The sequence below is a fragment of the Diprion similis genome, chromosome 4 (assembly GCF_021155765.1).
Source record: "Diprion similis isolate iyDipSimi1 chromosome 4, iyDipSimi1.1, whole genome shotgun sequence".
Lineage (NCBI taxonomy): Eukaryota > Metazoa > Arthropoda > Insecta > Hymenoptera > Diprionidae > Diprion > Diprion similis.
The window spans coordinates 10,214,297-10,229,968 of NC_060108.1; the positions used below are offsets into that span (position 1 = coordinate 10,214,297).

Below are 15,672 nucleotides of genomic sequence, written 5' to 3' on the forward strand. Positions count from 1 at the left end.
ATTCCTACCGTCGTAAATCACACGATATATTTTTTATTAATCACGTGTAAGATGAATTTCACTAAGAAAATTCAATCGATTACAGTCAATAATAACAATAATAACAATAATATCAATAATAGAAAGGACGTTGATCATGACACTGATTAGATTTGAACTGAATATCAATTTCACCCGATGTAGGTACTCGTGTGCAACTTAACCGCAACCTGAATGAATCCATATATATTGTTATTTCTCGATAAAATAATGGCACGACACAGATAAATTAATGTTGAGGCGGTTTATTAATGAATGTCGATGTTACGATCATGAAATCTTTTCAAAGACAGAAATAAAAGACATTGTTTCTCCAAAACGACAGTCGTTCCCAAGAGACTCCTTTTACATTCTTCAGACGGTTAGATTTAAGGGTCTGAAGGGAGATACCGAGATGAATGTACGTATGTGGGGAATAAAAAACTGAGATGCGCTTTCTTAGACAGTTATAAATCTCCCTCAATACCTGTCCTAATTAGGAGAGTGGCTAATTCTAAGAATGTTCCATCTTCCGACAAGCTCGTAATTGCTGTCAGTCATGTCATCGTATCGCTTTTTCGTAAGTCATCTCATCAACTGTCCTATTCCTAAGAGTACTTTATAATACTAGTTCACAAAGCGTACCAAAGCGATTTTCAAAAGTCAAGAAGAAGAAAAAGAAAACGAGCGATAAGAAGAAAAGGACGAGAATAAAAAGACTGAAGTAACAGCGTGTGTACGGACTATTCTTGGATATGGCAACCATTAGCACTGAGTGCCAAGTCTTCTTAAGTATCTAATACTACGACCAGCTTACCTATCACTACGTATTTTGAATCTGTGTACGCCTACGTACGTAACTAGCGAATGTCCGCAATCGAGGCAGTTACGTGTAAATATACACGGGAGTCAGTAACCTCGTCGACGTAATTGGTACGTGTGAGCCTGAATATTCGATCGAGTAAATCAGGAAGATAAACCTCGTCTCCTCTTGACGTGATCACGTGGCATCATAAAGTCAATTGGATCATACATAACGTCATCTTGGAAAAATACAATTCTTGAATAATTCATTAGACACTAAAATAATGAATGAATCTGGTGTGCTGCTTAGAAAGACAAATGGATCCACCTTGTTCAGTTGAAATAGAAGTAAAAACAGGATGCATCGTTCCGATTTTTGTTAATTTTGTATTTCATCTTCCTAACCCTAGAACGCCACACAGGGATCTTAAAAGACTCATATGTGAACCGTGAAAGGCAAAATGAAAACTTGTTTCGACCGATTATATGCCAGAAGTCTTCAGCTTTTACAACTTTGTCAATATATGGATAGATTTTTCGACAAAAGAGCTATTCTTACTGAAGCAAGAAAATAAATAAATAAATAAAATACGACCATTTTGCTCGAAGTTATGACGGAAAATCGGATGGGATAACACAGATCCAAGTATGGCACTTATGTCACGAAAAAATAGGTATGGCATGGGTTAATGAAGCATATCATTCGTACTATTTATTCTGTAATAGTAGACCCCGGTGATTATTTATATAATCTATGTCGCAATGCAAGCAGTTCTACGTGGTATTATACTTCAATGGCAATATACAATATTAAGTTGAAACGTATAAGACATTCCAAAGAATGTCCAAAAGTTAACTAAATACTTCAATAATTGAAACTTCACTCCATGTACAAGATAAATTTAGGGACTGCGTTATAGAACTGATTTAGCAATCGCCATTTATCGTCATTTTTTCATTCTTAGAAAAGATTACGAAATTTTTTATTTTGCGAGAAAAATGATTCAACTTTTATTTCAGTAAAAAACAACATTTTCTGTCAACAGAATAAAACCAAAAAACGTGAAGTGCAGCGAGGTGGACTGATCGCAGGTAGCAAAACAAGCTTCAGCCTGAAAGTTTAGAGCCCTTTTGTTATACTTCTCAACTGGATGGAAGAAGCCTCTATAAGTATTTTAAGATGCGAGTTGTTAAATAGCATAAGTGCCACGGTTGAAGCAAAAATTGGAGGAAGACTCAAAGCAAAAGTCAATTTTCTGTTGGTCTTGTCACAATATGTCTAGAATCATGTTCCAGCTCTCACATTAAATTTTGGAGCAAACTATACCCCGGATCTAACTTATGCAAATGTCTAAGTTCGAGACAAAGATTCTGAGTGAATTTGGTTGAGTGTACACTACCACCGGGGATTCCCAGTCAGGCGGTGGTTCAAGGACGGAGTGGTTCTAGCCAAACGTAGAGGAGGACAAGCGGTGAGTGGCCAAGTCCAAGTGCCTAATTCTACGGAACGGACGCCAATCTACTCAACTATGCCGACAAGTACTTCGTCGATATAGCTGCAGAGTGTGACTGTGTGCAAGAGCTTTGACGATGTTCGTGACAATTTCCCACTTGCTATGTTATATTTACATATGATACACTATATACGCGGAAGACAAGTTGCAACACACGTAGTAGCAGCAATAATCGTCGTACAAATTTTTCTTCATGCAATTACCCAATAAACTTCACTTGAGTGAAGCACATTTTTTCCGCCTTGGGATTCTGCTACACACTATAACCGTTGATAACTCATCAGACCGTGAATGCGTTATTCTAAGCGATAAAGAACTCGATTAACGTTCTAAATACCAAACATTTTAATATTTTCTCTTTCACTTTGTTATCCTTCTTTCTTGGCAAAGTTGCGACTGAGCCAAGTTCACGGGGCCAAAGTGAAGCGTAAGGAAGAAGATGAAAAATAAGAATAAGAGGACGAGGGTGGTTATGGATGGTGGAGAAAAAATCTTTCGCAAGACGTCGCAGTGCGCTCAGACAAAGTTGACGCCGACGTAGAAGTAGACGAGCAGGATGAATAGGAGGAGATAGAGAAGTCTCGGTCGGCAATCACAGTTTGACTCCGTGCCAACATCCACCCTTCCGGCTGACCCACCGTGGAACAGCCAGACCGATAAACGGACAAATATAAGCTGGATTGAGGACCTACTACACGGTAGTAGGTCGAGTACTTTCCGGTGGATACGGTACACGTAGACTAAAAAAATGTCAAGTTACGGACGAGGTTGAAGTCAGTAACATTACGTAAACGATGCACGTTCAGGAAAAATCGTTACGTTGATCCTTAGGGTTGTCTGAAATTTAGCTAGTAAATCGTAGTAAAATCAAAATGCCAACTCCTTGAAAGTCGTTTTAAGAATGTACAACAACGATTTTTTCTATCATTTTTTGTTATGCTAACGTTACAAGCTTCAGCCTTGTAATCATGGCCAAGGCGCGAAAAAGAAGTGGGATTTTCGGGGCAAAAAAAAAACACTTGTTTTTTTCTTTCTTTTGCTAAACGACCAAAAATTGCCGAAGATAAGGCTGATAAAACCACTGAGTACAGGAGTCATTTTTATTTAGGGGTGCCGACGAATTTTTTCCATGCTGTCCCCCAAATCGACTCCTGACTGAAGAAAAAGTAATTCCTTAATTTCAGATTTTTATCTCTACCCCTTAATGCCTGACTTGTTTTGCAATTATTTGTTTTATATGTTTTAATATTAATTTAATATTTAAGTTAATATTTTGTTTACAAACTTGTGAAATAGCAGGCGTTACTAGATTTATAACACTTGTCTCAACATAACGATGATGCTGTAACTAAAAGGCAATATCCAGCAGGTAGAACACGTCTGGAAGGCTTTCAGAGAGTGAGCAAACGATATTATAAAATACCAAGGAATATATGCTAAGAGTTTCCTGAATGATTGTTTGGTCATCCGACTGTATTACCTGTTAGTTTCAGCTTCGTAATATAACATGAAACTTATTTGTTAATTTAGCTATGACAATAAGAATGATCATGTAAAACGGAGTAAAAAAAAATATGGATGAAACGGTACTTTTACATATTGAGTAGTCAAAAAACAGTTTCGACCTATCGGAAAACTTTTTTTGAAAACTTCCGGTAGTCGAAATTGTTATTGACTTATGGCTATGAAAATGGAAAAAAAATATTAGACTTTATCCGAATTAGTAGAATAAATTTCAAAATTCAACCAATTGATCAGAAAAATTTGAACTACATTGAAGAGGTAGTTTTAACGCAAATCTTTCTTTTGCAATATCGCAGTCTGTGTTTCAGTTACTTTTTTTAAATACTTATACGGATATCAGAAGTTTTTCCAAGTAGCAAAGTTCGTAGGAGGTGATATAATTAGGCTTTAAAGTCGGCCAAATTCTGCTCCAATTTTACACCACAAAGTTGGTGGGAAAATACAATTTACGCGATCAACTGGAGAACGTAACTCGGTTGGGCCTTGACTGGGTCAAACACGTGTAACCGAGGCCGGGGCGGTTGGCTGGCCACGTGGCGATAGACTATCAAGCGTAAAACTTACGAAAGTCATAAAAACGGAGACAGATATATTCTCTGAGGAGGATAAATAGAATTTAACCAGAACTGAGTAACGCACAATACGTTGCTGGTTGTTTTTTCAATGAAATGATGCAAACTTGAAAAAGAAACTACCTAAAGTTTTTGAATTAAATGTGAAATAACTATACTAATTTATCAACTCGCAAAGATGACCAGAGAAAAACGTTTTAACCAATAACCAATGGAAAAACAATACCATTACCGTGGCAAGTCAGAAAAAAAATTATCATCTTCTCTACGATTTGTATAAAACTTTCGGGTACTTGACAGAAAACATACATTATATACAGGGTGAGTCACTTTCAGTATCAAGAATGGGCTGGACTTAGTAGACATGAAGGCACATCCCTTCAGCCAATCAACGGTCAGAGCAATGCATTAGACTGTGATCGTGACGGAGAAGGATACTCGATTCCTTGTTGTGGGGAAAAAGCATCAACAAGGACTAATCCAGCTACCAATAGACCTCGGAATAAACATTTCGAGGATCCCTCAGCAAACCACAAAAGCCTTCGATCAGACACATGGAAGTGTGTAGTAGAGGAACTAACCTTGATTATCAATCGCACAACTGGTACCGCTTACCACACTTTCATCCGGTTTATTGGCTGAAGGGATGCGCCTTCGCGTCTACTAAGCCCCTCCCATTCTCGATATTTAAAGCGAGTGACCCTGTATAGGCGAGCGATGTCGCGAACAAAAGAGAAAAAAGTGATTATGACGTGTAGATGCAGTCCAAACGAGTGATCAGGAAATAATTCATGACTGAACAGTAAGTTTCATACAATCTTCTCGGTCATGCGGAAGTCTTAGTCACTATCTAAAATCGTAAGACATCTGGAGGTAAAAATTAGCTCGTCGAAAACAGCTGACGATGAATAAATAATGGTCACCCAGCGGGATGGGGATGGGATCTGAGTCAGACAAAATCGCAAGAAGCTATAAAAAAAAATCAGTGCTGGAGTGATTTGCAGTCATTGAGAGTAAGTTATTCGAATTGTAAATTAGAATTATCAAACCGTCAACTTTGAACCATCTTGCTATCTTCAAACTCATACTCACGTTATCATAACCTGATGAAATTTTGATGTGCAAAAATGTGACCTTGGAAATGCTGAAGACACACGTTACTCGCAAAACTACGCTCAAGGATATTCTAAGCTCGGATTTAAAGACATACGACGTCCTTGAATGGTGATTCATTTCCCCGGTAAAAATAATACAAGAAATGGATCCATTATTGAACATTGAAATTGATCTGGCACATTCAAGCGTTGGGTATCTAATGCCAAATTCACAACGGCATCAACATGCACTGCAACATTCTGGGATATATGGAGAAACGATTTTCCCTGAAAAAAATCCGTAACAAGTTTTTTCCCACCAAATAGAGTGGAATGCAGGGAACTCCATGCTGCAACGGCCATTTGGGTGATGACTACTCTTTCCTTGGCATTCTTCATCTATTCATTCTTTCATTTATTTATTCACTTATTTATTTATTTATTTATTTATGCATCCACTTCCGTCCTCCCTTAAATAGATTCACCGATCACTCGCCACTCCAACGGGTATTTAGCTAAGAGACTAGACCCAGCGATCCCCGGCTGTCTTTGTCCGTCACCCTCACCGCCCACGTCGGGACTCCACGTGTCGCGGTGCCATGCCGGTACCACGCACACGCGTGCTGAATGCCATCTAAGATTCACACCACCATCGAGCGGTATAATTTGAGTCACGCGACGTTAAAATCGTCGCCAAGCATCGTCGGAACGGAGATCTGACCTGAAAAGAAGAGCTGCGTACGAGAGAAGCACGAGAGACACATCCACCCAACCAGAATCCAAAGAAACTTTTTGCCTCCAAGTTTTGACACTAAGTGAATCTTAAACTCAGGAATTTGATGCTTGGGGATAGCTGTCAATATCTCCAATTGGAAGGTTTGAAGTCGTTTGCGTCTACAGCTAGCTAGGATAGGCACCCATCTCTTCGCCTGGGATACTTTAACAATCGCAAAAGGTTTCAGACCCTTCCCGAACGTTTCCAGGTCAGTTTATCCTGCATATTAAAATATCGCTCGTCAGCTTTCAGAAGCAGGTGCAGCTATCATGTGCGCAGACAATATTCGGGGTTCCAAGGAAATAGCAGTCAGTTTCGACGAAAATTTAATTTGATTTCGATGAAATGTAGGACTTCACATACCAAGAAAATCCTAGATGATACATACCAGCGCTCTTATTTATGGGATCAAAGAATACAGAATTATGTTACGTGGTTCGAGTTGGCGAAATTCAAATGAAAGTTATTGCAGTGTCACCGGACGTTACATGTGCGTTTGAATCATTTAGCCACATGAAAAGTCACTGTTAGTTTCAAGGTGCTTATAAAGACCCTTTGTACACCTCGAAAACGCGGGGATGCAAAACACCTATACCGCTCAAGCGATCAGAGTGAAAATTGGGCAGTTAATGCCTTTAATTAAAAATGAAAAAAAATTTTACAGATTGGTTATCACTCACAGCAATTGGCCAAATTTTCACAGTTGTACTGAATGGATCGACCTATCCGGTATGATGCCACTCGGCGGTGATGAAACACACATTTTGAGCCCAGTCCCATGAGATTTTATGGTGAAATGACGAAATGGCAGTTGATCTGGTTTTCGATTACGAAGAACACCGAAATCTCATTTTGGCGACATTTGTTACCGACATTACGCGCATGCCGGTAATGTATGCGTGTAATGTCGGTAAAAATTACCAACAGGCGTGAAAGGTCGGTAACAAATGTCGCCAAAATGAGATTTCGGTGTACTTCGTAATCGAAAACCAGATCAGCTGCCATTTCGTCATTTCACCATCAAATCTCATGGAACTGGGCTCAAAATGTGTGTTTCATCACCGCCGAGTGGCATCATACCAGATAGTTCGATCCATTCGGTTTAACTGTGAAAATTTGGCCAATTTCTGTGGGTGGTAACCAATCTGTACATTTTTTTTCAAAATTTTTAAAAAGTAAAAAGACGCTCCACTTTTTGCCAAAATAAGGCATTAATTGCCCAAGTTTCACTCTGATCGCTTGAGCGGTATAGGAGTTTTGCATCCTCGCGTTTTCGAGGTGTACAACGGGTCTTTATATGCACCTTAAGGAAGGATTCTCATTAATTTCAAGTCACTTCACTTCACCACTCCCAGTGACACCTTTAATGAATTGACATGGATCCAGTGGACTAAGGCAATTTCTTTCTTTGCCTTTTCATTGACTACTGATGATTTTTTTAAATGTTTCAGTAAAGTTTCCAGTATCTTAATTATATATTTCAATACCTTCCTTCATTTTCGGACGTCGTTAATGCTAATTGAAGGCTTTCAAGCTAAATTTATAATCCCTTACTTCGACTGTTCACGGACTATCGATTGTTTCAAGGGGGTTCCTAATGATTTCCTGAGCCTGGGATAGTCCCAACAGGCTTTGCTTTACGGTTCCCTCTAAGTGCTCTTCATTAACTATCTCTGAAACCAGGAGCAGCATACTTAACACGTGAACATTTTTTCAATGTCGCATAATCTGAAAGTGTCAGTGATTTTCAATCACAGGTCATAGAAATTTGTTTTCCCTTTCAAAGCACCGCTCTTTATTCACTTGTTCCGAGGACTGTGAATCGCGTGTAAGAAATTGTCACTCAAAAACTAAGTGCAATATTTATCCAGTCAGTATATTTGGACGCATGGATGAATATGCGTATCCACGGATTCTTAACGTATTTATAGCACGGTAATCATCAAGGGGAAGGGAGAAGGATCAGCCTCGAGAAAATCATCAGACCAGCAAAGTCAAGGCATGACCAATTACGAGGCTTACCTGGCCGCAACAATTAGTAGGTATACCGCATTATAATTAATATAGATGGCTACCGCCGGGTCATTGTGGATATAGCCTTCTTCCCCTCAACTGCCGGTGAACTACGACTGACCTTTACTTTAACCAGGTACCCACATACTCATTCCGTTAAAAATACAGATAAAACAACTCGTACGTCGTTTCTTATACATGATGCAATTAGTGTAATTGCTAGCCGTACGTTCGTTTCATCGTTACAGAAGCGTATTGATTTCAAAGAAGAAAGAATTTTTCTTACTAACCTCACGGCAAGTGTCTCCATCTTATGCTTTCATAATAAATCAATTAAAAATAAAATTCACAACTACTCGCAATAAATTCAAAACTTCACAACTTGCAGAAAAATCATAGTAGTAACCAGTATTGAACGCAGAAATTTAAAGCACGAACGAAAACCAGATTGAAGTTAGTAACGTTAATGGAACGAAATATTGAAACTGAAATCATAGTTTTGAAAATTTCAGACGAGTTTAAAGGATTTTGATTCCCAAAGTCTGAGTACACTTACTTTGCTTTTTAGAAATAGATTAGTCAATTCGAAACGATCCTGCAATTACGAAATAACGATTTTCCCAAAAATGAATCGTTACATTAACGTTAAGAACTTCGATCTCTCGAACGAAAAACCATCGTGCAAGCATTATACCAACCTTATAATTTTTCTGCGGTCATTCGGATGCAATCTGTCAGCCATTGGTGCGTCAACTTCTCTGAGCTTCCGGTGCAGCTCGTCGGTGCTGATGGCATCGTCAAATTTGATCTTCTTTGAAGCCGGGGCGTCGATTTCGGCACTTTCGTATTCCTGTATTTCACTTTCACACACATCACTCACTGGATTTTCACCCACTGCACTACGATTTTCGTCAACTAAGGCAACACTCGACGCACGATCTGATTCTACAACTTCACTACCTCGTATATTCACGCAACCACCGTCGCGATCGAAAACTAACGAAGAAGACGGCTCGTGGACCGCCGTATCCTTTGGATCCTCGATGAGCACCTGCCATAGCAGAGATTCTATGTAGTAATTCGTCCCACCGACGACTATTGGCAGCTTTTGGACACTCAGGAGCTTGTCTATCTATGTCTATTAAGGAAGTTGTAGTTAATTAGAATGGATGAAGTAAGAAAGCAATCGATTGGTTAAGAAAAGGATATCGCCATCATCTGTACGGCATATGTCAGTATGGAATATATTCCAGGTTGTTTGTTTTTCACAAGAAAAAGAACCCCGAAATAATCTGATGGAAATTGGATTGCAGTGAAATCGTCTGGATTTTTTTAATTGTTGTAAATCGTGGGGTTTTGAAAAAAAAAGAAGAAAAGATGTTATAAAACGCTAGAAAATTGTTCATCCTATATCCAGTATTCCTTCGTGCAGGAAAAACCTTCCTCAAACTACCAAAAGTATCTTGCAAAAACGTAAAAGATGAAGTAAAATTTCTATATCCAGATAATTTTCTTATTTTCTTACAGGTTTCTATGAACTTGTATCGAGGTATTATTAGCTTAATTATATATACGTAGCGAACAGGTGTAAAAAAATAACGCCCAGATTGACAGATCGATAAATTTCTCTAAACGTAAATTAAAATCATCGTCCCTCCAGCTAACAGCGAGTTATCCCTGACATTCAAGCTGTGTTAAATGTATAATAGTAGTGCTTGACTCGAAGCAGGTGAAGTTAAAACAGATGAAATATGAGGGCAGTCGTAGTCTGCGTGTCACCAGGTGCACCAGCGCCAGCGCTCGGACAATTATGTTGTATTAATCAACACCCAAAGAGTCCAAATCTAACATCTACATTATGAGATAGACAAAAAGTTCACTTTCCTGCCCACCGGGTGTATAACCGTGAGATTATATAGACAAAATACAAGAACGAAATGAAAATTTATAAATTACTACCTGAAGGTGAAATTACAGCTTAAGCTTCATCATCGGATCATAAGTTCCATAACTCGTATAATCAGCACACCATCAAGAAGCGGCGTGATGCTCATAATCAGAGTCTGTATACCTGCTGGTATTAAAAGGATACAACAGGCAATGCTCTGTTCCTGAAATCAACGACCGTGAATGTCGACAAGGGATCTACGATGTCGAGCATATGGTGCTGTGCCATAGCTTGCTCCTCTTTGGTTACCTTCGCTGTAATCACGTCCAACCCTTTGTAAACCTGAAAGGAGATGAAAGATCGCCATTAAAGAAGATAAGAAGAAAAGTTACACACCTACAAGACACGACCCATAAGAGGTCCATTTCCGTTCTAATCTGTATTTTCTCTCTACAGCGTTTCTCTTTATTGGCTGTTTCACCGTCGTCAGAGAAACATGGTTTTAATTGTAAGAATCCTATCATTTATTCCATGTTCTTTTCTTGCTGTTGTTATTGGCTCTGGAATGTCGAAAAGCTGCTATACGTACATTTCTCATCATTTCGGTCTCGATTAAGGAAGACTTTAGATGATAGGGACTTTACATCGGCAAATTCGGACTCTGTAAAGCACCTCTTCGTTAAGTAACAGCTTGATTCATGATTTTTTACAGCATTATACTTATATTTATTGCAGATGTTGTCCTTCGAACCGTTTGTTATGCACTTCAAGCATTTAATTTTTATTGATTCTAAAAAATCTCAAGAATTTGTTTCAAGTGATGATAATAATTTTTTATAGACATTTCTGAAGTCGAAAATGATTTTGTTTTCTATTGATTTCGCCTATTTTAAAAAGCTTTTTTTAAAAAACATACAAGCAATGTAACGGGTCGTTATACCTATACGGTTATTAATTATGAACGCATTGTCAGTATTTAATAGTATTTTCCAAGGGAATCGAACAGAGAAATTTAGCTCATTAAACAGTTTACTTTTAGGGAAAGTTACTTGCCAATAATTTACTTAGGTTTTGTAAATTGAGTTTGATAAAAACAATCTCTTCCGTAATCAATGAAGTAAATTAAAAATAAACGATCTACTTCTTCGATTAAAAGAGATTTAATAAATAATAAGTTGAAAAACAAGGCTTATATGATTGATATTTCAGATCGAAACATTCGTTAATGAATAACGATCTAAGGAGAAAAGGTGTAGAAAAATATTCAATGCTTCTTAGGTCTAAGAAAGTGATATGTGGTGAAAACATTATCAATCCAACCTAAATGGTCAGGGTCAGGAATTAGTAAAGTTGTCACAAAGTCTGTAAAAACATATTTAATCATCGATGTCGATTAAATATTGTTAATATTTTTAAAATTAGAGTCTCGACAAGTCTCGGGTGGAAAACATTGTCGGATTTATCATTTTTTCACTACTGCTAAAAAGAAACTTCGAGAAATTTTCCAGAACTAAAGATGTGATCGAGTAACAAAATCCGACTTCCAAAGAAATTTCTCATATCCATAAACGTGCATAAATTCCGTAAACCATACCATATCGATTTCGAAAAATGTCCAATTCCGACTCTACCTTCTCGGAATACACACATCTCCTGACATTCTTGAATTGAATTTTTCTCTCAAACCAAGAGAATCGTATAAAAGCAAACTCTTCATCACAGCAGGTACTAACGAACCTTTTCAACAGCTCGCTATATACGCTTTCGTGTACGAGTAAAAATCATTAGATACACGCTCTAAGAAAAAGATATATATCCTTAATATTTGACCGAAGTGACTCGAGTAGGGCCAAGTCGTAAAAGCACGCCTTCAGGACGAGTGGAATTAAACGCACACGCACACGCACACACATACATATCTATATATATAGGCGTACATGCAAGGGACAAAGCCGGAATTTCTTTGGGGTTCGAATCTCGGATGTACCAAAAAGGGGGGCCCGAGGCACGCGCCGGGCGACGACCGATGTCCGTCTGTAACCGGTACCGGTCCACGCACCGTCAGGAACGAGACAAAGGGCGCTGCTCTTCGCGTCACCTGTTCTTCCCCCGTTTTATACATACACCGAGACGATGCAGGCAGCTCCCATTGGGAAACACCTGCCGTCTTACGAAAAGCCCCTTGCATATCTACATGTATATTATTATTACACCGCAAAGGCAGACGGAGGCGTCGCCGAAGCACGCTTTAATGCTTTTCTCGAGTTCCCAGGGCGGCCTACTTTTTCTCTTCATTTTTATTTAACCACACTTTTATAGAATCACGAAAAAACGAGAAAACCCTTCGCTACGTTATCCCTTTGAGGGGCGTTTGTGGATTATATGTAGCGTCTTTTTTCTCTAGTTTTTTTCATTATTTCCGTTGTATTTTTTGCAATACCTTTATATATATACTTGGAAGTACTTTCTAGAGTCTCTGAAAAGTTCAAGTTATAAAATACTTATGGAAAAAAGGGTGTATTTTTTATTTATAATTAGTTATAAACAATTCAAACGCAAAAATAGTATATTGTGTAACAAGGAGGCAAACGCGGTCTTTTCGAGCCGAGCGTAAGTTTGCAATATCAGTCGCAGGTGAGCATATATACGAGTCGTAGACGAATATTGCAAATAAGCGAGACGAAAAGACCGTTGCCTCCATGTTGCAAATGATAATTTATATAACAAGAGCATGTTACGCATTTTTTCACGAGGCACGAAATTGAGGTTAGGATCGCGAAATGTCAAATGTCATTTGATTACATGTACTTCATCATTGATGTCATCATGATTACATGTAATCGTCAATGAATATGCACTAGTTTTTTTCAGTGGTAAACAATACTTACAAGTATAATCAGTGAATTTTTACTGATTCAAATTTTAAGAAGTAGGAAGAAACAGATACGTATTGTTTCGCGTCCTCGTTGAAACCTTAAAGTTTTTGTCTAAAACATTCTTCGGCGAAGCCTAGATTGTTGAACAATCCACTGAAAATGGGACAACTTGTCCACACGTACAATGTATGAAAGAATATATCATAACGTCTAAATCGAAAGCGAGAAGTCTTTTACCAATCTTTATATAAAAATTAGTGGAAGACTCGAAGAACTATGAATATTCTTAAAGTTCGAGCTGTAATCATTTTGTAACTGGAAGTTGAAAGATGTTTTAAAAAATGATGCTGTATGTCCGTAAAATATTTGGTTTTCCCGTCAAATTTCACTCGAATCGTTCAGGTTATTTTTCGTAATTTAGTTTTTAAGACGACTGGAACCGGTTTTAAGGTTACTAATGAGTGAAGAAAATACATTTTTTTCATACATTATTTTTAAATACATTACATACACAACATTACGTTGTATTACCACAAATGTGTAACACAACGGATATCTTGAAAATGAATTCTGAGCATTCTGGATGTTTTCACAGAGTTCTGGGTAACTTAGGAAGCATTCCAGCGATAAAGTGCATGCGGTTAGACATTTGAAAAGTTCCTTGTGTTTTTTATTCCAATTACGATCACATGGCCAATCGTAAGTCCTGCGGTCAACATTTTTATAAGACTTCCGGAAGTTTCAGCGAGTGTTCTTGGAAGCTTACCAAGCTCAGAGAGTTGTAGAAATAATTTGTATGAATTATTCCGATCCAATGTGGTGAATTCGCTTCATAAAGAAAAACATCAACAAATCCAAGTTAAAAAGTAAGAATTTAAATTCTCTGTGTAAAAAGAAGTAAATTTGAAACATTATAGTAACCCTTGAATTTATGCAATGCCCTAACATTAAGATATGAAATGAAAGATGCATTAAAAAATTTATCCACGTGTTATTTTTATGGAATATACTCTATGCCAGGCAAGATCTTCAAAAGTTTGAATCTTTAAGCAAATTTCTGCATAGCGCAATTTTACATAAATTTTCTAATATTTTTTTTTACATTCTATGAAAAAAAATCATACACTCCAATAAATCGCTAATTGTTTACCGACAAACGAAAAAAAAAAAATTGATAACTCGATTCAAACAATTACAAATAAATTTGAATCGATACAATTGAGCATGATCTATAATCAAATTTGAATTAGATTCATTAACTGAAATTCAATTCCGTCAAATCGACTTTTTTTTAGATCACAAGATAATTGCTTAATTAACTAAGCGAAGTGGAATATAAAGTGATTATCAATCCTGATGCAACTAATTAAATCTGTTAAAGAGAGTAGTTCGGAAAATGAAAGTTTTCGCGTCATGAGTTTAAGCTGCTATTGAAAAGAGAAACGCTAAAATCACATAACAAATTTCAAATTCTTTATGATCCATTATCACATTAGCTGGCGTCTCTCGATTTCTCGATTTCAGATAATTCTCGAATTTGTACTATGATGCCGTCCCCGTGTTGGCACAAGTGGCGAAAAGACGATTAATCGTTGCAGAGCGATGCTCATCGGAATAAAATTGTCCAATCGTAATACTTGGCACAGCTGGGCCCGAACGAACAGTTCACACACCGAGAGTAAAATTGCCACGGAATATGATGAACAAACGGTCATGTAATCGATGTTTAAAAAGGTGCTCTTCTAAGGCAGCCACGTGCCCGGAATTAGACCGGTGATAATCCGTTTGTAAGCAGGCAGCAGACAGAACTTTGTCTTTCACAGTTACGAAGCGTAGGCGCACCTTTACAATTAGTGTACCTACCTACCTTATACCTATAACCTACCTACCTGGCAGTGTTAGATCCGTGTCAACGAGTACATCGCATCGAAGCGAACGAATGCCAGGGAAGTAGATTTTGTACACACGACGACGACGGAGGAGAAGGAGGATTGAGATGGTGAAACAGGGGCACAAAAACGAGACAGCAAGAGAAGAGGTGGATTAGGAACACGGACACTTTTTCATACTCGCTTTTAAAATCCATCGCGTTTGGGTTATGGGTATACGTGTTTATTTCGTGTAGTATGAATGTACGCCGATAATATAACTAAACGAACGTTTCACGGTCGTCGATTTTTGCACACCTTAAGCGTAGGTACTATTTTAAAAAACTTCTTCTCTTCGGTCGTTTTCAACGTTTCAAAGACTCCATCGGGCCTTTTGGAATGGGTATCAAACTTTTTCTCCATTTTTTAACATCGCATATAATTTTTTATAACCTTGTGCTTGAGATGAAACTGAGATCCATAATGGATTTTAAGGATACTGGGTAATTTTATTACATTTAATTAACAAAATTTCAGTCAACTCTAGATGCTCAGGATTTTTTTTTCAACCTCTATTATGTCAAGTGATGCGCCGATGAAACTGCAAATAAATTTCAACTGGTTTGACATCAAGTATTTTTCATTGCTCGAATTTGTTATCATGTTTATTCCGAACTCAACCATAATGTTAACTTTTTTGATCTTAGAAGCAAAACGAAAATGGCT

General features: G+C 37.8%; 1 protein-coding gene across 1 annotated transcript in view; it reads right to left on the reverse strand.

Annotated features, from left to right (window-relative positions):
- The window catches only part of LOC124405585 (tRNA dimethylallyltransferase), a 124,227-nt gene that overhangs the window by 76,088 nt on the left and 32,467 nt on the right, over window positions 1-15,672 (reverse strand). The window contains exons 2-3 of the mRNA XM_046880612.1: window positions 10,407-10,544; window positions 9,013-9,446 (exon numbers count right to left, since the gene is read on the reverse strand). Of these exons, the coding sequence (XP_046736568.1) occupies window positions 9,013-9,446; window positions 10,407-10,544 (572 nt within the window). The remainder of the gene's footprint in view (window positions 1-9,012; window positions 9,447-10,406; window positions 10,545-15,672) is intronic.